General features: G+C 43.6%; 2 protein-coding genes across 5 annotated transcripts; one reads left to right on the top strand and one right to left on the bottom strand.

Annotated features, from left to right (window-relative positions):
- The first annotated feature begins 101 nt into the window (after positions 1–101).
- LOC115167300 (AMP deaminase 3-like) lies at positions 102–18,095 on the top strand. Of its 4 annotated transcripts, XM_029721596.1 has the most exons (16): positions 102–196; positions 532–609; positions 6,728–6,950; positions 7,052–7,238; positions 7,601–7,766; positions 8,355–8,574; positions 8,656–8,785; positions 8,894–9,088; positions 13,745–13,876; positions 14,100–14,263; positions 14,410–14,536; positions 14,624–14,787; positions 15,246–15,366; positions 15,929–16,102; positions 16,201–16,311; positions 16,696–18,095. In XM_029721596.1, the coding sequence occupies exons 2-16, from the start codon at positions 552–554 to the stop codon at positions 16,873–16,875; spliced, it is 2,352 nt and encodes a 783-aa protein (XP_029577456.1). In that variant the 5' UTR covers positions 102–196; positions 532–551; the 3' UTR covers positions 16,876–18,095. The 4 variants fall into 4 exon arrangements, with proteins under 4 accessions (XP_029577456.1, XP_029577458.1, XP_029577457.1 ...); XM_029721598.1 differs by lacking the exons at positions 102–196; positions 532–609 and adding an exon at positions 1,878–1,984; XM_029721597.1 differs by lacking the exons at positions 102–196; positions 532–609 and adding an exon at positions 2,521–2,951.
- A 45-nt stretch (positions 18,096–18,140) lies between these two features.
- On the bottom strand, positions 18,141–21,116 carry LOC115167299 (lymphatic vessel endothelial hyaluronic acid receptor 1). Its single transcript, XM_029721595.1, has 6 exons — positions 20,875–21,116; positions 20,272–20,449; positions 20,025–20,164; positions 19,423–19,611; positions 19,207–19,285; positions 18,141–18,970 (listed from the first exon to the last, which is right to left on the bottom strand). The coding sequence occupies exons 1-6, from the start codon at positions 20,957–20,959 to the stop codon at positions 18,736–18,738; spliced, it is 906 nt and encodes a 301-aa protein (XP_029577455.1). The 5' UTR covers positions 20,960–21,116; the 3' UTR covers positions 18,141–18,735.
- Positions 21,117–21,427: the final 311 nt, after the last annotated feature.

The raw sequence follows: 21,427 nt of genomic DNA, 5'->3' as shown, positions 1-21,427 counted from the left end.
TTCACTTTATGTCATTTGCTATGCAGCGGCAGTGAAAGAGTTAAGGATGGTGTCTTGTGCACTGGAGGGCGATGAGCGAGTTATCTCCTTACCACCACAGGAGCAGAAAATGACAGAGGGTTTTCTCTGAGGGAACTTCCAGAGTTCATATAGTCTGCCTGACTGCAGAAGGTACGGAGGCACGGAGACAGAGGAGGTGAGTGAACAGCTATGGTCTAAAGATGTTATTATATCTCACGAAGACTCAAATTATGGATCATTGACATGTGTTGGTGATATGCTACATATTGAATGTGCATTGTGTTTCTTACATATTCTTACTGATTCAGCAACTTGCTGTCTTCTCCAGTTTCTCTGTCTAAGATCATATCAAAGTGATAAATGACTTGTATGTTTATGAGCATCAATCTGTCAAAGCTATGAGACTAATGTAAATGCGTTAAAGGCCCATCCAATTGTGTCTGAGGAACACTCCGGGTAAAGCTGCGTTGCGCTCGTGCATGACTGCACTGTTTTGTTTTTCTCTCCCAGGCCCAAACACTGTGAGGAAGATGAGGAGAGGAGACATCCCTCTGCTAAAGCAGCAGTCAAGCCCCTGCTTGGGAAACGGTAAGCTTGCTCTCACCCTCCTCCCCCTCTCTCCTTTTCTCTCCCTTTCTCAGGCTTATTCATTCACTCAATCTCTCACATGCTCTCTCACTCAGACATGTAGACCCTCATACATGTAGACCCTCAGACATGTAGACCCTCAGACATGTAGACCCTCAGACATGTAGACCCTCAGACATCAGCCCTATAAATAAAACAACACCACTCCATCCAGTGCTCATAAATGTTGATCTACTGAACTGTACTCTCTTAAAATATCTTTAGCCAGAGTGATAAGTGTATTTCTCATACACAGACTGACAGAGATGTAGTTTACCTTCTCTTATAGAGGTGTCTTTGACAGAAGGTACAGTAATTCAGGACTGGACCCGCACCAGTGACAACAGGCTGGTGTCTGAGAGAGCCCAGAGAGGACATGATAAAAACAGTGTGTGCAGCTGTGTTTGAGAACTACTAATGGCTGCCCAGGGACAGGGAGCACTACGGTAAATGATCCAACACAGACAGGAAGATAGCAGGGATACAATGACTAGACCATTAGGAAACAACCCATTCAGGAGATGCTCAAATTCCTTTTTGCTCCAATGTGCTAACATCATGGTATCAAAATGCCCCTTGCAGACTCAAAGGGGCTTCCTGGAATGTACAGAGGCTTAGAACAACATAGCTCAACATGATCATGGCTCAGTTCTCTCTCATTCTCTCTGTCTCTCAGTCCCCACATCCCACTATCATAAGTACATCAGTGCAGAGGGGGAACCATTGAGATCAGACTGTGTCTGTACCTACATTAATCTCCTGTAATGCTCTCTATGGAGCTGCAGCAGAAGTCCCCTCGGTCATATGATCTAATGCTCCCAAAACCAGATGTGCAGATCAATAATAGGAAGTCAGCTCCAATGTAGAACAACATTATTTATCCATGTAATGAGGCTCTGAATGAAATATAGAGAAAGCTGAATGACATTGTTGTTGTCCAAAGATACTGTAAATCATTCTGCTGTGAGGCATTAGACAGTCAACCTCAACAGGCCAGGTAAAAATAAACACGGATTGTTAACATTGTGACCTGCATGTTGGTGTGTGTGTGTGTGTGTGTGTGTGTGTGTGTGTGTGTGTGTGTGTGTGTGTGTGTGTGTGTGTGTGTGTGTGTGTGTGTGTGTGTGTGTGTGTGTGTGTGTGTGTGTGTGTGTGTGTGTGTGCGTCTGAGCAGAGGCAGCTGGGATGTGAGTTGTAGTCATGTGGGGGTAATCAGAGCTGCAGCAGTTGTCCATTGGGGGAAACAACAGGACCTTATCGACAACACTGAGTTTAATCTGTCCTACAGCTCTCTTTCTGGAGCTCTACTGGGAACGCTGAACAACACCAATACCAGGTAGGGAATGGAGTCCTATGTCATGTGTTCACAGCATACACTACAAGCTATGTGAGTGTCTCTGCCGAAGCCAGTGTCAGATAGGATCAGCCTGGACTGAAATCACATAGATCAGGGTAGAGGGTCCTATATGGTTTCAAATTGGCAGCTTTGAGCATGAACATGAAGGACAGTGTGTGCATGGGTAAATATGGGCTTGTGGGTCACTGTTTTGTTATCACCTATTCTAATTGGGTGATGTTAGAGTGTGAGGTAGTCTGATCCTTTACTGAGGATGATTACCCATCAGCTGACTGACATGATGCCAGAGAACTACAGCAGAATTATTCATTCTAACACTATGCACCTAAACCAAGGTCAGTCAGAGCTGAGATTAAGTGTGTGGGCGGGACTGTTGAGGCTCCGAGGCAAAGCAGTGATGCATGGCTGCGCAGCGGCAGTCCTCTCAATCAGGGCTGCCTGGGTAATGTTTACAATACTTGCAGCGGCTGCATAGCTTGCTATCTGGCTCCTTAAGGAGGAAGGCTGCTGCTACCAGCTTGTGATTTATCACTGTCCCAAAGGTGGAGAGGAGTGTATGAGGAGTGTTTGTGTGTGAGTGTGTGTGAGCCCAGCCAGCAGAGGGGAGCGTCGGTGGCTCGCCTCTGGGCTCTCTCTTTGTTGACAGCCAGTTGTGACATATCCCAGGGATTAGGGGCTCTGTCGACATGATGCCAATGGCTTCTTAAAATAGATAGAGAAGGACACTCAAAGAAAACAGAACCGCGGTCTTTAACCACGGCAGGCTCAGAGTGGGACCGACCCACATCGCAAGCCAGCCCGTCAGAGTCAGGCGACCAGCCTGTTAGCCAGTCTCTACCGCAGAGAGCCTGTACAGAGACACTGTGATCCTAGCTGAGATTTCCATCATCAGGACTCCCAGTGGAGACTGTACAGCACAGAGAGATGGCTGTGAACAGACCGGAAGGTATGTCACGCAGACGATAACGAGTTAAGGTACACTACATACTGTTCTAGCAGCTAGAGCCTCGGAAACTATTGTGTTGCTGTTTGAGAGAGTGTGTTAAAGTTCATAACATGTGATGGAAATGAGATGGCTATTACTCTGGGAGGAATACTGATAGCTTGTGGGTGTCTCTGACTAAGAAAATGATGTATAACTGATGCTGAGGCAGCAGTATAAGCAGAGAGACTGAGAGAGAAAGAGAGAGAGAAAGACAGTGTGTGTGTGTGTGTGTGTGTGTGTGTGTGTGTGTGTGTGTGTGTGTGTGTGTGTGTGTGTGTGTGTGTGTGTGTGTGTGTGTGTGTGTGTGTGTGTGTGTGTGTGTGTGTGTGTGTGTGTGCGCGTGTGTGTGAGAGTGAGGCAGCACTCCAATTCATTGAGAGGAAGAAGCGGTGCTAAATTATTTATGAGAACCCATCTATTAATCAATGCTGCTGCTGCTTCACAGAGACTCTCTCAGCTTTCAGAGTTCACCTGTGGTCTTTGCTGTAATGTGCTGCTCTCTCTGTCTGTCTGCAGTGCAGTGGGCAGTGGACAGGCGCTAGTTTGATCCACAAAGCTGTTCTTGGAAGTGGCTTAGGGTGAGCAGTGGGGTGTTTGTGGCACAGAATTTTGCCAGGAATGGCAGCCCTCTTGGAAAGGCTTGGCAGAATGGAGCTTTGGCATTACTCTGTCACTGACGACACCAGAGCTTTTCTCTCAGGGGCACCAGGTCTGTATGGCCACAGTGTTGCCTGGGTGGATTGGGTTTTATGTCATTTGGAGTATCAACAAACCCCTCGCGGTTCGGTCACTTGATCTGTCGGTGCAGACACGTCCCTAAGTGGGACAACAGTGTGGTTACTGGACCAGTGACCGACAATCAGACACTGGGCTATAAAGTCTACAGTACAACGGTTACTGTCACGTTTACACAGGTTATTAGGATTAGGACCATAAACCTGAAAGGAATAGAGCTGGTATGTGTCTGGAGAGAAATCAAAATGGCAGTCATACTGTATAAGTCGAGTTTTCGATTTTGAAAATCAGGTTGAGCCACTTAAGACAGCAGATTTTTTCAATGTAATCTGCCAGCTCAAGATTTGTGTCCCTAGCCTCATCTTGATACATGACAAACAAACATGTTCATGAAACAGTATAAACAACATCGTTGCAGCCTGAGTGTACAACTGCAGACACTCTGGTCTTCAGAAAAATGAAAAGAATGATGGAACAGCTGGGAATTAAAACTTCATTAAATCCCAGGGGTAATAAGATGACCTCTGACAGTACAATTCACTCAGCAGACAGTCTATGAATAAGATAAACACTAACCTGATGTCATTCTCTACCCTGTCTCTATGTTGTCCTCAGAGAGGATAGTACGGGGCCTGGCATTGACCCTAAAGGTCATAAGTGAAAATAGCATATTGTCTCGGAGGCAAGTACGGTTAGCATGTTGGATGTAACGTGATCGTTTGTCAGTATTTATGTATTTATGTCACAAGTGCTCAAGGATCCGCTTACCAGAGTCATTTCAAAAGAAGATTGCAGTACGCCACAATTTGTTTTCCTGTCATGGTGGTTGTTTTGCCTCGCCTCGAGGTAACTCTGCTAAGCAAATAAATGAATATATGCTAATAGATCTAATATTAGCTAACACATTGTGCTAATAGCTCTCTGTTAATACTAGGTGAATATGCAAAGCAATGCTTATAGCAGAGGGATGTCATGACAGTGAGGTATTGTGCTGACAAACAGATTTGAGTTCTGAGTGGATAGAAACGCTGGAAATGGCAGCTATTTTTGGGGACGAATTAGGTGGCAGCTCCACCTCCTACAATAACAAAACTCCAATCTAACCCCTCCAAAATGCCGAAGTGTGTACAGTTGAAGTTGGAAATTTACATACACTTAGGTTGGAGTCATTAAAACTCGTTTTTCAACCACTCCACAAATTTCTTGTTAAAAAACTATAGTTTTGGCAAGTCGGTTAGGACATCTACTTTGTGCATGACACAAGTAATTTTTCCAACAATTGTTTACAGACAGATTATTTCACTTATAATTCACTTTATCACAATTCCAGTGGGTCAGAAGTTTACATACACTATGTTGACTGTGCCTTTAAACAGCTTGGAAAATTCCAGAAAATGATGTCATGGCTTTAGAAGCTTCTGATAGGCTAATTGACATAATTTGAGTCAATTGGAGGTGTACCTGTGGATGTATTTCAAGGTCTACCTTCAAACTCAGTGCCTCTTTGCTTGACATCATGGGAAAATCAAAACAAATCAGCCAAGCCCTCAGAAAAAATTGTAGACCTCCACAAGTCTGGTTCATCCTTGGAGCAATTTCCAAATGCCTGAAGGTACCACGTTCATCTGTACAAACAATAGTACGCAAGTATAAACAGCATGGGACCACACAGCCATCATACCGCTAAGGAAGGAGATGCATTCTGTCTCCTAGAGATGAATGTACTTTGGTGTGAAAAGTGCAAATCAATCGCAGAACAACAGCAAAGGACCTTGTGAAGATGCTGGAGGAAACAGGTAGAAAACTATCTATATCCACAGTAAAACAAGTCCTATATTGACATAACCTGAAAGGCCGCTCAGCAAGGAAGAAGCCACTGCTCCAAAACCGCCATAAAAAATGAAACAAAAAGTGAACTGTTTGGCCATAATGACCATCGTTATTGTAGTAACTTGACAAGGAATGCCCACACGCATTTAAATATTACTTTCCTTTACTTTCAACCCAATAACTAAAAGGTGTACAGCCAGGTACAAACGGTACAAAAATAGCAGAACTATCTAGCCCACTCAACCGGTGGTAGAATCACATTGCACAGATCTGACTCTTAGGGATGACATCATCAAAGGGGAAAGGTCACGGTCAATGCCAATAATAACCATGTAATTATTTATATAGTGTCCACACTATAACAGTTATGTTTGGAGGAAAAAGGGGGATGCTTGCAAGCCGAAGAACACCATCTCAACCGTGAAGCATGGGGGTGGCATCATCATGTTGTGGGGGTGCTTTGCTGCAGGAGGGACTGGTGCACTTCACGAAATAGATGGCATCATGAGGAAGGGAAATTATGTGGATATTTTGAAGCAATATCTCAAGACATCAGTCAGGAAGTTAAAGCTTGGTTGTAAATGGGTCTTCCAAATGGACAATGACCCTAAGCATACTTCCAAAGTTGTGGCAAAATGGCTTAAGGACAACAAAGTCAAGGTATTGGAGTGGCCATCACAAATCCCTGACCTCAATCCTATAGAAAATTTGTGGGCAGAACTGAAAAAGCTTGTGCGAGCAAAGAGGCCTACAAACCTGACTCGGTTACACCAGCTCTGTCAGGAGGAATGGGCCAAAATTCACCCAACTTATTGTGGGAAGCTTGTGGAAGGCTACCCGAAACGTTTGACCCAAGTTAAACAATTTAAAGGCAATGCTACCAAATACTAATTGAGTGTACATAAACTTCTGACCCACTGGGAATGTGATAAAAGAAATAAAATCTGAAATATGTAATTCTCTCTACTATTATTCTGACATTTCACATTCTTAAAATAAACTGGTGATCCTAACTGACCTAAGACAGGGAATTTTTACTAGGATTAAATGTCAGGAATTGTGAAACTGATGTATTTGGCTAAGGTGTATGTAAACTTCCGACTTCAACTGTACATTCTGTATCTGTACAGTGTTTATACTAAGCTGCTACACTACTGCTGGTGTTTTTACAGACATGCCGAGACAATTCCCTAAGATCACGCTGAGTGAGGTGGATGAGGAGACACGTCTGCTGGCTGAGAAGGTGTATGCGTCAGCGCTGAAGGAGGAGGACACTAAGGATGCCCTGTCCATGTTCACCGTCCCTGAGGACTGTCCCATCGGCCTGCACCAGGCCAAGGAGAGGGAGCTGCTCAAAGAGCTGGCAGAGCAGCATTCAGAAGAGAGCGCCAAGAGGTGAATCTAGCCCTCAACAATACAGGACCTCATGGAATCTAAACTAGCTGACCAATTCAGTACTGGAGTGTTAAGTATTTATAAGAATGTTTGCTTTCCAGGAAGAAGAGTTTCAAGATGATCCGTTCACAGTCAGCATCATTGCAGGTCCTGCAGATCCCTGTGACTGCAGAGTGGGCCCGTTCTGTGGTGACCCCATTCCTCTCACCCTCCTCCACCTGCTCCTCACTTCCAGAGAACTGCCCCGAGTACCAGAGGGTCACCATCAGTGGAGACTACTGCGCTGGTGTAAGTGCTCCAAGCAGGTGGCATACAGTTCATACACAACTCATGCAGTATTTCACTGCATACTGGAAGAGTTGCAATGAAATGGGACAGTAATGATTGTGTTTTGCTTTTCGTGTATTGATGTGAATATTTATGTGTATAGTGTATATTGATGTTTTTGGTTCATCTGTAAAAGAGAACTTGGACTCAGCATGACTCCCTGTCAAAATACAAGTTTGATCATTGAAATAATAAAAGTGTTACTTTGTTATGACTTTAAATTCCCAGGTGGTTAGGAATAATTTTGTGTGGTAGAGAGTCCACAGGATGAAATGGAAAGCCATGTGGTAAGACTAGTAATGACAGCTCTCTACTCTCCCCAGATCACAGTAGAGGACTATGAACAGGCAGCAAAAACCCTGATGAAAGCCCTGTTCATTAGGGAGAAGTACTCCAGACTGGCCTACCATCGCTTTCCCCGGACCGTCGCTCAGTTCCTCCGCAGCGCTGAGAACCAGACGTGGAAGGAAGAGGACGAGGTTCTACCAGGTATACACTGAGCGTACAAAACATTAAGAACACCTTCCTAATATTGAGTTGCACCCCCCTTTTGCTCTCAGAACAGCCTCAATTCGTCGGGGCATGGACTCTACAAGGTGTTGAAAGCGTTCCACAGGGATGCTGGCCCATGTTGACTCCAGTGCTTCCCACGGTTGTGTCAAGTTGGCTAGATGTCCTTTGGGTGGTGGACCACCCGGGAAACTGTTGAGTGTGAAAAACCAAGCAGTGTTGCAGTTCTTGACACAAACTGATGCGCCTGGCTCCTACTACCATACCCCGTTCAAAGACACTTAAGTCTTTTGTCTTGCCCATTCACCCTCTGAATGGCACACATACACAATCCATGTCTCAATTATCTCAAGCGGATTTAACAAGTGACATCAATAACTGAACATAGCTTTTCCCTGGATTCCCCTGGTCAGTCTATTTCATGGTGGTCATAATGTTTTGTACACTCAGTGTATACTCAAACAGTGCCCATAAATTAACTATATGTACATAATGTGTTCTTAACGTCCTGTACAAGTGGAGTCCATTGTATTAGAGTCTATGTCAGTCATACTGGTCTCCCCACAGATGTCTGCCCTTGCCCTAGGGAGGGGGAGGACCCTTACAGCATTGAGAATATCCCAGACAACCTGAGCTATGAGCTGCAGACGAAAGATGGCATAGTGTATGTGTATGAGAACGCAGAGGCTCTAAGTCAGAACAGGCCCCGCAGCCTGCCCTACCCTGACCTGGAGACCTTCGCCATAGACCTCAGCCATGTGCTGGCCATGATCGTTGATGGACCCACGTGAGTGACCACCACTTCCTGAACTCACCACTGTGTAATGGAGCTTTATTTTTGTCTCTGCATAACTAACATGCTTTACAGGAAGACCTATTGTCACAGACGCCTGAACTTCCTGGGCTCAAAGTTCTACCTGCATGAAATGCTCAATGAGATGGCTGAGCTAAAGGAACTTAAGGGTGTTCCACACAGAGACTTCTACAATGTCAGAAAGGCAAGTTCCAACACTTGAATGTGAAAGCTAAATTTGTCATAAAAAATGTGAAAGTCCATCACTAAATCTGATTTGTCCACTTTCCGACTGTGATGTCTCTTTCCCCAGGTGGACACACACATCCATGCAGCCGCCTGCATGTCCCAGAAGCACCTTCTAAACTTCATCCAGACCACCTACAAGACGGAGGCAGATCGTGTGGTGCTGGAGAAGGGCGGGCGGAAGCTGACCCTTAGAGAGGTGTTTGAACACCTCAACATGGACCCATATGACCTCACTGTGGACTCCCTGGATGTACATGCTGTAAGACCCTCCCTCTATCTATTTCTCCTGCCGTCATGCATACCCTTACAAAGAAAAACAAATGTAAAAAGGTGAAAAAAGTGGTTTTCAGACACGTGTGAAGTTTCACATGGCAATCCTTAATTGAAACATGGGGCGGCAGGGTAGCCTAGGGGTTAGAGCGTTGGACTAGTAACCGAAAGGTTGCAAGTTCAAATCCCCGAGCTGACAAGGTACAAATCTGTTGTTCTGCCCCTGAACAAATAGTGGAGGAGGAATCAGACGCAGGAAGCAACAAGCAAAACACCAGCCAACCCAAAATGCGAACTGAGCGCACACAAAAAATAATTACAGTGTGTACCAAAGCAACACACAGAGAAACAATCCCGCACAAAGAGCAGGCGGGCCAACTAGCTAATATAGCCCTGCTAATCAACCCAACTAAGGACAGGTGAAAACAATAACAGAAAGGGGGTGAAAACAAAAGGAATCAGTGGCAACTAGTAGGCCGGTGACGACGACTGCCAAGCGCCACCCGAGCAGGAGGGGGCGCCACCTTCAGTGGGAGTCGTGACAGTACCCCCCCCTGACACGCGGCTCCTGCAACAAGGCCCTGTTCGTAGGCCGTCATTGAAAATAAGAATTTGTTCTTAACTGACTTGCCTAGTTAAATAAAGGTAAAACATGAACAAAGGGGTCTCCCCACCACAGTTTCAGTAAAAAGCTAAGGTTTGGGGCTGGAGAAATGCAACCACTCATAAATCCTTACGGTACGGATGCAAGGACTGTACATCCATGATACACTACATGACCAAATGCATGTGGACACTTGCTTGTCGGACATCTCATTCCAAAATCATGGGCATTAATATGGATTTGGTCCTCCCTTTGCAGCTATAACAGCCTCCACTCTCTGGAAAGGCTTTCCACTAGATGTTGGAACATTGAATCTTCTACAATGTCATTGTAGAAGACTAAGTTCCAGTGAAGCTTTCCCTTCACTGGAACTAAGTGGTCTAGCCCGAACCATGAAAAACAGCCCCAGACTGTTATTCTTCCCCCACCAAACTTTACAGTTGGCAGTATGCATTGGGGCAGGTAGCGTTCTCCTGGCATCCGCCAAATCCAGATTCCTCTGTCAGACTGCCAGATGGTGAAGCGTGATTCATCACTCTAGAGAACTCGTTTCCACTGCTCCAGAGTCCAATGGCAGCGAGCTTTACACCACTCTAGCCAACGCTTGACATTGCGCATGGTGATCTTAGGCTTGTGTGCGGCTGCTCGGCCATGGAAACCCATTTCATGAAGCTCCCAACGAACAGTTATTGTGCTGATGTTGTTTCCAGAGGCAGTTTGGAACTTGGTAGTTGCAACCAAGGACAGACCAACTCCAGAGTGTTGCAACCGAGGACAGACCATTTTTAAGTGCTACACACTTCAGCACTGAGGCAAAATATTTTATATTCTTCAAGAATCAATTGGTAAATATGATTAATTCATAAATCCAAAAATGGATGTGGTCGCTAAGGATTGCCCCTTTAATAACAGGCAGTGACTTTCATACAGCAGCACTACACTGAGTGTACAAAAGATTAAGAACACCTACTCTTTCCATGACATAGACTGACCAGGTGAATCCAGGTGAAAGCCATGATCCCTTATTGATGTCACTTGTTAAATCCACTTCAATCAGTGTAAATGAGAACGTGTTCTCAACTAGCCCACCTGGTTAAATAAAGGTGAAATAAATAAATAGAGGATGAATGGGAGGAGACAGGTTAAAGAAGAATTTTTAAGCCATGAGACAATTGAGACATTGATTGTGTATGTGTGGTATTCAGAGGGTGAAAGAGCAACACAAAAAATGTAAGTGATTTTGAACGGGGTATGGTCGTAGGTGCCAGGCGCACTGGTTTGTGTCAAGAACTGCAATGCTGCTGGGTTTTTCAGTTTCCCGTGTGTATCAAGACTGGTCAACCACCCAAAGGACATCAGCCAATTGTGGGAAGCATTGGAGTCAACATAGGCCAGCATCCCTGTGGAACACTTACGACACCTTGTAGAGTTCATGCCCTGACGAATTGAGGCTGTTCTGAGGGCAAAAGGGGGTTGCAACTCAATATTAGGAAGGTGTTTTTAATGTTTTGTACACTCAGTGAATGTCGCCATTTGAACGTGATCCATTAACATGCCCAAAAAGAGAAATAATTTTGTCCACTGTTATGCGAATGTCCCGCATAATTTGTAACACATTTAGGATTTTTAGATGCAGTCACCCTAATTCCAGGGGTGGAAACATTGCTACTGCAACGTGTTAACAGAATAACATTTCAACCCCACATGTGAACTTGCAATTCCACTCCACGTGTGAAGTTTTCTTACATGTGAAACTGCACATTTTAATTATTTGTAATTTTTATCATGTGGAAGTTTTCACATACAGTGCCATCAGAAAGTATTCAGACCCCTTGACTTTTTTCACATTTTGTTGCGTTACAGCTTTATTCTAAAATGTATTAAATAGTTTTTTTCCCACTCATCAATCTACACACAATACCCCATAACGACAAAGCAAAAACATTTACTTACGTAAATGTGAAATATCACATTTACGTAAGTATTCAGACCCTTTACTTAGTACTTGAAGCACATTTGGCAGCAGTTAAAGCATCGAGTCTTCTTGGGTATGACACTACAAGCTTGGCACACCTGTATTTGGGGAGTTTCTACCATTCTTCTCTGCAGATCCTCTCAAGCTCTGTCAGGTTCGATGGGGAGGACAGCGACCCTAAGCACACAGCCAAGACAACGCAGGCGTGGCTTCGGGACAAGTCCCCCCAGTGATGTTCGATCGGGTTAAAGTCCGGGCTCTGGTTGGGCCACTCAAGGACATTGAGGCTTGTCCCGGAGCCACTCCTGCGTTGTCTTGGCTATGTGCTTAGGGTTGTTGTCCTGTTGGAAGGTGAACTTTCGCGTCAGTCTGAGTTCCTGAGCGCTCTGAAGCAGGTTTTCATCAAGGATCCCTCATTACTTTGCTCCGTTCACATTTCCCTCGATCCTGACTAGTCTCCTAGTCCCTGCCGCTGAAAAACATCCCCACAGCATGATGCTGCCACCAGGAAGGTATTGGCCAGGTGATGAGCGGTGCCTGGTTTCCTTCAGACGTGACGCTTGGCATTCAGGCCAAAGTGTTCAATCTTGGTTTCATCAGACCAGAGAATTTTCATGGTCTTTAAGTGCCTTTTGGCAAACTCCAAGCGGTCTGTCATGTGCCTTTTACTGAGGAGTGGCTTCCGTCTGGCCACTCTACCATAAAGGTCTGATTGGTGGAGTGCTGCAGAGATGGTTGTCCTTCTGGAAGGTTCTCCCATCTCCACAGAGGAACTCTAGACCTCTGTCAGAGTGACCATCGGGATCTTATCGGGCTTTTATGTCCCCCGGTTGCTCAGTTTGGCCGGGCGGGTAGCTCTAGGAAGAGTCTTAGTGGTTCCAAACTTCTTCCATTTAAGAATGATGGAGGCCACTGTGTTCTTGGGGACCTTCAATGCTGTAGAAATGTTTTGGTACCCTTCACCAGATCTGTGCCTTGACACAATCCTGTCTCGGAGCGCTACGGCCAATTCCTTCGACCTCATGGCTTGGTTCTTGCTCTGACATGCACTGTCAACTGTGGGACCTTAAATAGATAGGTGTGTGCCTTTCCAAATCCTGTCCAATCAATTGAATTTCCCACAGGTGGACTCTAATCAAGTTGCAGAAACATCTCATGGATAATCAATTGAAACAGGATGCACCTGAGCTCAACTTCGAGTCTCATAGCAAAAGGTCTGAATACTTATGTAAATAAGGCATTTCTTTTTTTTGTTTTCATTTTTAAGAAATTGGCAAAAAGTTTTAAAAATATATATATGTTTTAGCTTTGCCATTATGGGGTATTCTATGTAGATGAGTTTTTTTTATTTGTATTTAACCATTTTAGAATAAAAGTCAAGGGGTCTGAATACTTTCCGAAGGCACTGTATGAAACTGAAAATGTGATTTTCACATGTGAACTTGCATTTCGACATGGGAGAGTGAGATTTTCACATGTGAAACTGCATATCCAATTTTGACCTGGAAATTTCCCAAGTGAAACCCCAATTCTTTATTTTTTTTTAAAACATGTTTTTTATTTTATTCAACTAGGCATATCAGTTAAGAACAAATTCTTATTTACAATGACTGCCCAACGGGGAACAGTGGGTTAACAGCCTTGTTCAGGGGCAGAATGACAGATTTTTATCTTGTCAGCTCTGGGATTCAATCCAGCAACCTTTTGGTTACTGGCCCAACGCTCTAACCTCAAGGCTACCTGCCACCCCCTCACCATGTGAGGTGAAAACATGTTTCTCTCCTCACACGTTAGACGGTGGTGTTAACTCTTAATTGAATACATGTGAAAATATGGTTTCACGTCTGAAAACAGAAAATGTGTTAATACTGTGTTTTTTTTGTAAGAGTATATCATCCATACTGTACAGGAACAGCTGTTATGCCCTATAACACATATTTATTGTGTAACCATAGCTGTTCAGTTATCTATAGTTATCTATAGCTAGAGACACGTGTTCGTTTTGGAGATCTGTTAGCACCATCCATAAGCTAATATTAGATCTCTGTGTGTGTCTCACCCCACAGGGCAGACAAACCTTTCACAGATTCGATAAGTTCAACTCCAAGTACAACCCAGTGGGGGCCAGTGAACTCCGAGAAATCTACCTGAAAACAGACAACCTCATAGATGGAGAGTACTTTGCACGCATTATCAAGGTATAGTTCATTCATACAGAAAACATCCTGATTCTCTCAAATTGATAACACATGTTATGTTGCATAAGCTATCATTATCATGCAACAACAACATGTGCAGCAACACATTTGCACATGTGTTACTCTGATGGATGGGAGGTGACAGAGACCCAGAATAATGGTGTTTGGAGATGAGAGAACTTCTCATTTATTTGATCTTTCTACCACGTCTTGCCCTCGACAGGAAGTGTCCCATGACCTAGAGGAGAGTAAGTACCAGCATGCTGAGCCTCGTCTGTCCATCTACGGACGCTCTGCAGACGAATGGGACAGCCTCTCCAAGTGGTTCATCCAGCACAAAGTGCACTCTACCAACATGCAGTGGATCATCCAAGTCCCCAGGATCTAGTGAGTGCTGCTGCCTGAGTGACAGCTGAAGGCAAAGAGTTACATTTAACTTTCAACTGGAGGAAGAATGTAACATGGCTACTATGAAAGATAGTACTCTTTTTGTGAGATGTTTGTCATGCTTAAAAATGTTTCACTTCTTTCAGTGATATTTTCAAGTCAAAGAAGTTGATCACTAACTTTGCCAAGATGTTGGAGAACATATTCCTTCCTCTGTTTGAGGCTACAGTCAATCCACAGAAGCATAAAGAGCTACATGTATTTCTCAAATATGTGAGTATAATTCATTTTGAGTTTCCTGCAAAAACTATCCTGATAGTGTCAACCATTCACCATTCAACCCCTATTCTTCCTGTGCAGGTGACAGGCTTTGACAGTGTGGATGATGAGTCCAAGCACAGTGACCACATGTTCTCCTACAAGAGCCCCAAGCCTGAGCAGTGGACAGCAGATGAAAACCCTCCCTACAGCTACTACCTCTTCCACATGTACGCCAACATCATGGTGCTCAACAACCTGAGGAAGTAAGTACCTGTTGCTATCTGCCCCTCTCAGGCCTCTGGTAACGGACCCAAACCATGATATCTCTTTCAAGAGAAACAGAGTTCCAACTGTCCTTCTACTGATGCTGCTGAGGGGAAAATGGAGGTGTTACACCCACTGTTCAGTTGCTATTATTCATTGAATTTCCAGTAAGACCCTTCAGAATGTCCTGAGGGCAACCAAGGGGAGCAGAGCAGGTGTCTGATTACAGTCATGCTACATTACTGCACAGTGTAGTGCACCAAGGCATCTATAAATAAATTCCCTATGATAATACAAAGGAGTAGAATTACCGTCTCTGACAGACTTGAATTACTGGTACATATGGTCAAGGAGCTCCTCCAAAGTCACTGAAGATGCTACTGCAGGCCTACATAATACACTTGTGTAGCTCTGTGTGTGAATATGACCACTGAATATTTCCCTGGGTCTCTTCCAGAGAGCGAGGCTTAAGCACCTTCCAGTTCCGTCCACACTGCGGGGAGGCTGGATCCATCACCCACCTGGTCTCTGCTTTCCTCACCGCTGACAACATCGCCCACGGCCTCAACCTCAAGAAGGTCCTCTACTACCATACTGAATCCTGCATCGTCTGTCCTCAACACACTCTAGCCTACACACACTTATTTGCCATCAAATATACTGTAATTGCTCAACTCCCCTGCATGTTTGAATGCAGCACTCATGCTGATCTCCCATGTGATACAGTAGGTGCTACTCACATGAATAGTGAATGTCATGAGATGACCCTAAAGAAATGCAAAGCTATCTAATATTCTCACATGAAAGCACGCTGTATAAATGCTAGTCATTGTAATGCAGTAACAGTGTTCAGCCCTTCAGGCCTCACTGTTTGCTTCATTTTCCTGTCTATCTGTGGGCCTAACCAGCACACAGACAAAGAAAGGCCCTGTCTACCAGGCCTGCTCCATGCAAATACAGCCACTGAAAATAACCGAGCCAGCCACAGGGACAGGAGCTAGTTATCAACTTTTGACACATTTTAACATCCACCGTGTCTGCTGAACAGTAAGCAGAGACCTTGTATGATGAGCAGGTGACAGCGAGGTATGTGTGAGTCTGTGTGTATGTACTGAGTGTGTCTGTCTCTCTCTGCAACAGAGCCCTGTCCTACAGTACCTGTACTACCTGGCCCAGGTGCCCATTGCCATGTCTCCTCTGAGCAATAACAGCTTGTTCCTGGAATATTCCAAAAACCCTCTCAGGGAGTTCCTACACAAGGGGTTATGCGTGTCTCTATCAACAGATGATCCTATGCAGTTCCACTATACCAAGGTAAACTGTTGGAGAAAATAGTAGCTCAAATCAGCTCCAGCTGAGTTCCATAGCTGTTTTGTAGGACAGTACTTGATGACAGTGTGTCCTGTCTGTAGGAGGCACTGATGGAGGAGTATGCCATTGCGGCCCAGCTGTGGAAGCTCAGCACCTGTGATGTGTGTGAGATTGCCAGGAACAGTGTGCTGCAGAGTGGCCTGTCTCACCAGGTAGAGCCCTGGGCACTGAAATCTACCCTCTTAGAATAAAAGGGTTCCAAAAGGGTTCTTCGCTGTCCCAACAGGAGAACCCTCTTTGTTCCAGGTAGAACCCTTTTGGTTCTAGGTAGAAACCCTCTGTGGAAAGGATTCTACATGAAACCCAAAAGTGTTCTACCAGGAACCAAAAAGGGTACTTCAAAGGGTTCTCCTATGGCGACAGCCAATGAACTTTTACGTTCTAGATAACACCTTTTTATAAGAGTGTATAATAGCATGAATGCAAAATAACATTAAAATATTCTTCCCCTGTCCCCCATCTATTGGAGTGGTTATACCTAAGGAGCTTATATGATACACAATCTCTGGTAATACTGTATGACTCATTTTGCACAGGAGAAGAAGCACTTTATTGGGGCCAACTACTTGAAGGATGGACCTGAGGGGAACGACATTCGGCGGACCAATGTGGCTCAGATCCGTATGGCCTACCGCCACGAAACCCTGTGCAATGAGCTCAGCTTCCTAGTGGATGCAGTGAAAACTGAAGCGGCCATTGGCACACAACCAGAGTGACCACAATAACATGGGATTTAGCTCAATCCATGCATGTAAGCTCTCAACCATCACAACGATATCTCTTGCATTCACGGGAGAAAAAACCCAATGATTTTAATGAATAAGTGTGTCTCTTATTTCTCTGGCTGCATGTGTGCTAGTAGTTCTGAAAGTAGTGCTCAAGTGGCAAAAGTGGTCCCCGAAAAATGTGTACTAAGTGCAGATATATGCCTAAGTGGCTGGCCCACATGGAGGAATATGTAGGCCAAGCACAGCTTCCAGAAAAGCAGTTGCTTTCAAACTAGGCATTTCGTGGATAATTGAGGTAAGACAGTAATCCTGCTAATAGATCATGCATGTATGAACTACACATTGACAAATCCAAAGCGGGAGGTTTAATAAATACTTATTAATCGCCAAAGTTCCGGAGCATGTCTTTAACAGTATAAAAATAGTTTGGAGAGGTAGCAGTAGGAGCCAACTACATCTTAGTGTCTAAATTATGTATGTCCACAGTACAAGGGTTTCCTTCTACAGTGCAGCAACATCATCTGCACTAGGGCTGGCTCACTCTGCAGAGCACTTGCTCACAGTTCAGTAATGTTACAAAATATTTGGGTTTCAAGTGCAATGTCTGGGAGAAAAAACACTGTCCACTTCTATTTTGATGTCTAACACTCACTGTATCATGCCTTAGTGATGGGCGGTCCCAGCTGTTGACAGAACCTGACAGAGTGTTTATCTCTGGAGCTGGAACACTGCTATAGCTGTGACGAATGGTACGTTTCCACTGTCCCTTTCCATGTGTGCTTGTTTTTTACAGGATGTCATGCAGTAGGTTCCAAGGAGGACACTGAAGTCAGTTGAGGACACTGTAGGTGCAAAACATTGTACTTGTATGCACTGTATGATATTTGCTTGAAATATTTGTGTGAATGTTTTCTTTCAATTTGAATGAAAACAGGCGTTTCTATTGGTCAGAGTATGCAATATTTAATTTGAATGTACTGTACCTATAACTTTGGAAAGCAACTATGAGCCAATTGAATGTTGGGAGTTTGGACAAGAGAGAAAAATGTGAAAGCATATCTTCACCTCTAGTCGCACTGAGATACAAGTGGCCAAAGATGTTATACTGCTCTCTCACCTCTTGCTTGTTAATGGTTGACAGAATGCTGTAAAATAGCCTGTTTTTAATTATGTTACTTTTGTTATCAATAAAGATATTTAAACATGGATTATTCCGTTTTTTTTTTGTCATGCAGCAATTTAAAACTGTGAGATGATGGAATACATTGTTTATTAGAACATGAATACTATGAAGCGCAAATATCATGGCAGTAGCCTGCCACATTTCCAAAACGGCTAAGAAGTAACTGCAAGGCAGGGATACAAAAAGTTTGAATTTATTGCATCAGTTCAAGATTGGCATTAGTTAAAACACATGATGTAACATGCAGTAGTTAGCAGTGGCCATGGCATACTGACTAACTTTATCTGAAGTCATCAAATTAATTATCTGTATAGCAGAAAATATGAACCCATTTTCAATTCAGCTACTATACTAGTCCTAGCCTCAACTCAACTCATCCACGTTGCAGCAATAATTGCCTTGATGACATCGCCATCTAGCGGTTAAAATATAGGATGATCTCTAGAACAATCTATTTTGAATATGAACGCCACAAAACAACAAGGAGACATAAAGTAACTTTTTAAAGCAAAATTGGAAAGACATCCCATGCTATAAATAAATGCATTTGAATAACATCAATGCGCACTTTGTACAAACTACAAAACAACATAACTTCCATAAGCAGGAACATAACTTTAAAAAAGCAGCCTGACCTTATCTTTGGTCTTACATAATCTAAAGCATCAAGGTTCTGTCTCTGATGCTGAATCAGTGTTGGTCTCATCACTGATGTTCACACTGATGTCATTGGCTGTCTCTTTGCACACATCCTCCTCAGGCTCAGCCTTAGCTTCACCCTCAGTCTGGGCTTCCGTTGTGTCCTTCATACAGGTGTGTGCTGCACACTCCACTGTCTCACTGTACTCTTTCTGCTGCTCCAAATCCCAGCAGGGGAGAATAGTCTTGAGGCCATTGTTCCTTTTTAAAGAGGAAAAATAAAATGTGACTTTTTTTAACACAGTTAACACAGCATCAACTTACATCCCTAAAGTCACTCTGATATAAATCAAATGTATGCATGACCATGTCAACAGGTATATGTTATAGTAAATGTGCTTAATGAATTACCTTGATCTAAATAATGGCTATCAATTCAAGGGATCTTACATGTCTAGTTTTTTCCCTTTTACAAAAAAAGTTGTAGAAACACTTACGCTCTAAAGTACAAGAGAATGGCCATTGCAGTCAGAAGAAGAACGATGGCCGAGGTGATAAGTAATGCTTTTGGCACCGCTAAAACAACAGAGCACAGGAGAGGGAAGAGATTACTCATACAAAATTAGCCTTGTCACTTTCACTCCCAATGGTAATGACAGAACATAGGAGTGGTTTGATGGACAACAGCAATGCTGGTAGTTAGTGTCTCAAACCTCCAATTGAAGACTTTGCGCTGCTCATGGACTGGGGTAGTTCTACCTCTACCTCCTCTGGGTTATCAGAAAAACTACTGAGAGAGAGAAGGGAGGAGCGAGAATGAGAGGTGGGCCGTGTGGACTGTGTGGAGGGGACAAGATGAATGATGGCTGGAGAGAGGGAGGCAGAGGGGAAGGAGGCCACTCCTGAAGGAGAAGGATGTGGTTAGCAATTTTATTCACATTCAACTAAATGAATACATTGATATCCAGCCACATCACAGTGGCTGTTTGCCAAATATTTTCATTTCACTCAATTCCTAAAACTTGGTCAAACCACCCCAGGGACAGTTCAGGAAGTTAATGTAGGATGTTTTTCACACTCAAATGTTCCCTTTTCCTCTCACGTTCATACAATTGTTAGTTTCACAAAGGAAATGAAAGTACGTGATTTGACTTTCTGGAAGACTTCCAATTACCTCAGAGTTTAGGGTCAACAAAAAGGCACAGAGCAATTAGCTTACGTATCCATGAATCCCCATACCATAATATTTCTCTACTTTATCTTTGATCCATTGACTGCATGGAGATGAAGATTTTTTTTAAATCCTTTACTGTACCTGAAGCGTTGAAGCAGAACACATCAAAAAGTTTGGTGACAGAGGCTCTCCATTTGATGACACCGGTCTGGTTTTGACCACAGGTTTTACTGGCCTCAATACGAGGGATCACTGCAAAATGTTCATCAATCCACCCAAACCTAGAGACACAGCCGATTTAAAATGGATTCATTAATTCTCAGAGGTTATCTATTATGAAAAGGATCACTAGCATACAAAGAAGAATCGAATGCAAAAGCCATTTTACCTGCATGTTTCCAAGCCCAGTCTCTGAGCCTCCTCAACCTGGGAATTGGAGGCCATGGTTACACCCAGAGCCCAGCACACCTCCCTGGCCTCAGAGGCATTGAAGGCATAGGCGAACTGGTTGAGGTCTTTTGTGTAGCTGACCAGAAACACCCCAGCTATGTGTGTCTCTGGGAAAGCTGGTGATAAGGGAATTGAAGATTCGTTTCTGTGCATATATGCTGGTTTTAAAACATTAGCAATATTTCACTGTTCTTGTTTCTAATTAGTCAAGTTAATCAATTTGAAAATCCAATAATAAGTCAGAATATTTTAACCTCCTTTTTCGTTTAGATCATTTTGTGAAAAATGATCACTTAATGCATTTGCATGCCTTGTATTATTTAATGTATTTTTATATCAATGTTCATCAGTAATCATTAATGAAGATAATAAAATCACTTCAAAATGATGTTCAAAATAATTCTCCAAAAGCACAGTGCATATTTGAGAACTGATTTCGATTAGTGAAAGAAGGCAACATCGTTGAGCTTTGAGGCACATTTTTGAGCTTTGAGGCACATGCAGTATAATCAAAATAATCAAAACAAAAAATGATTCTTACCATGAATTTTGCTAGGATCAACATGTAGACCAGAGAATGACAGTGTGAGAGGCAGCAGTAGTGAGAGGATCCAAACCTGCATCATGGTTACCAATGGTCAGAGACACAGGACTGGGAGCTACTGGGGTGACAAGTGTTCCACTGTGTGTTCCACTGTGTGTCTGTGAGCCAAAATGAAGAGGTTAGTGAGAGGTGATTCTCTTCAGATCAGAAGGGTGGGTTCATGAAGTGTACAAGGCTGTTGCATAAATGACCAGTCAGATGAGGTGGTGACAAGGCCACGGAACCACCGGGAACAGGAAGCAGGAAGTACGTTGTACAGGCCATTCAGTATGGGCACTTTAGGATCCAACCAGGTCCAAGAATAAGATAAATGTAGCAAGACGTTAACATAACATGGAGCAGAAGCTTTGGAAGTGTGGCATAAACTGCTAAGTAGTTCATTAACTGAGAATGAGATGAACATCTCTTACTCATAATACTCTATAATAACACATTATGCTTGAAAAGACATATGGAGGATTCCATCCAAACTGATCTTCAGGACTCCTTT

The sequence above is a fragment of the Salmo trutta genome, chromosome 29 (genome assembly GCF_901001165.1).
Source record: "Salmo trutta chromosome 29, fSalTru1.1, whole genome shotgun sequence".
Classification (NCBI taxonomy): Eukaryota; Metazoa; Chordata; class Actinopteri; order Salmoniformes; family Salmonidae; genus Salmo; species Salmo trutta.
The sequence above is the reverse complement of the archived record's forward strand: the minus strand, read 5'-3'. Positions and strand labels throughout refer to the sequence as shown.

Coding starts and splice junctions, on each gene's coding strand:
- LOC115167299 (XM_029721595.1), bottom strand. CDS start 20,959: ATGATGCAGGTTTGGATCCTCTCACTACTGCTGCCTCTCACACTGTCA. Junction 20,450..20,874: donor TGATCCTAGCAAAATTCATG/GTAAGAATCATT, acceptor CCTTATCACCAG/CTTTCCCAGAGACACACATA. Junction 19,612..20,024: donor GTTCTGCTTCAACGCTTCAG/GTACAGTAAAGG, acceptor CTTCTCCTTCAG/GAGTGGCCTCCTTCCCCTCT.
- LOC115167300 (XM_029721596.1), top strand. CDS start 552: ATGAGGAGAGGAGACATCCCTCTGCTAAAGCAGCAGTCAAGCCCCTGC. Junction 6,951..7,051: donor TCAGAAGAGAGCGCCAAGAG/GTGAATCTAGCC, acceptor TTTGCTTTCCAG/GAAGAAGAGTTTCAAGATGA. Junction 14,264..14,409: donor ATCCAAGTCCCCAGGATCTA/GTGAGTGCTGCT, acceptor CACTTCTTTCAG/TGATATTTTCAAGTCAAAGA.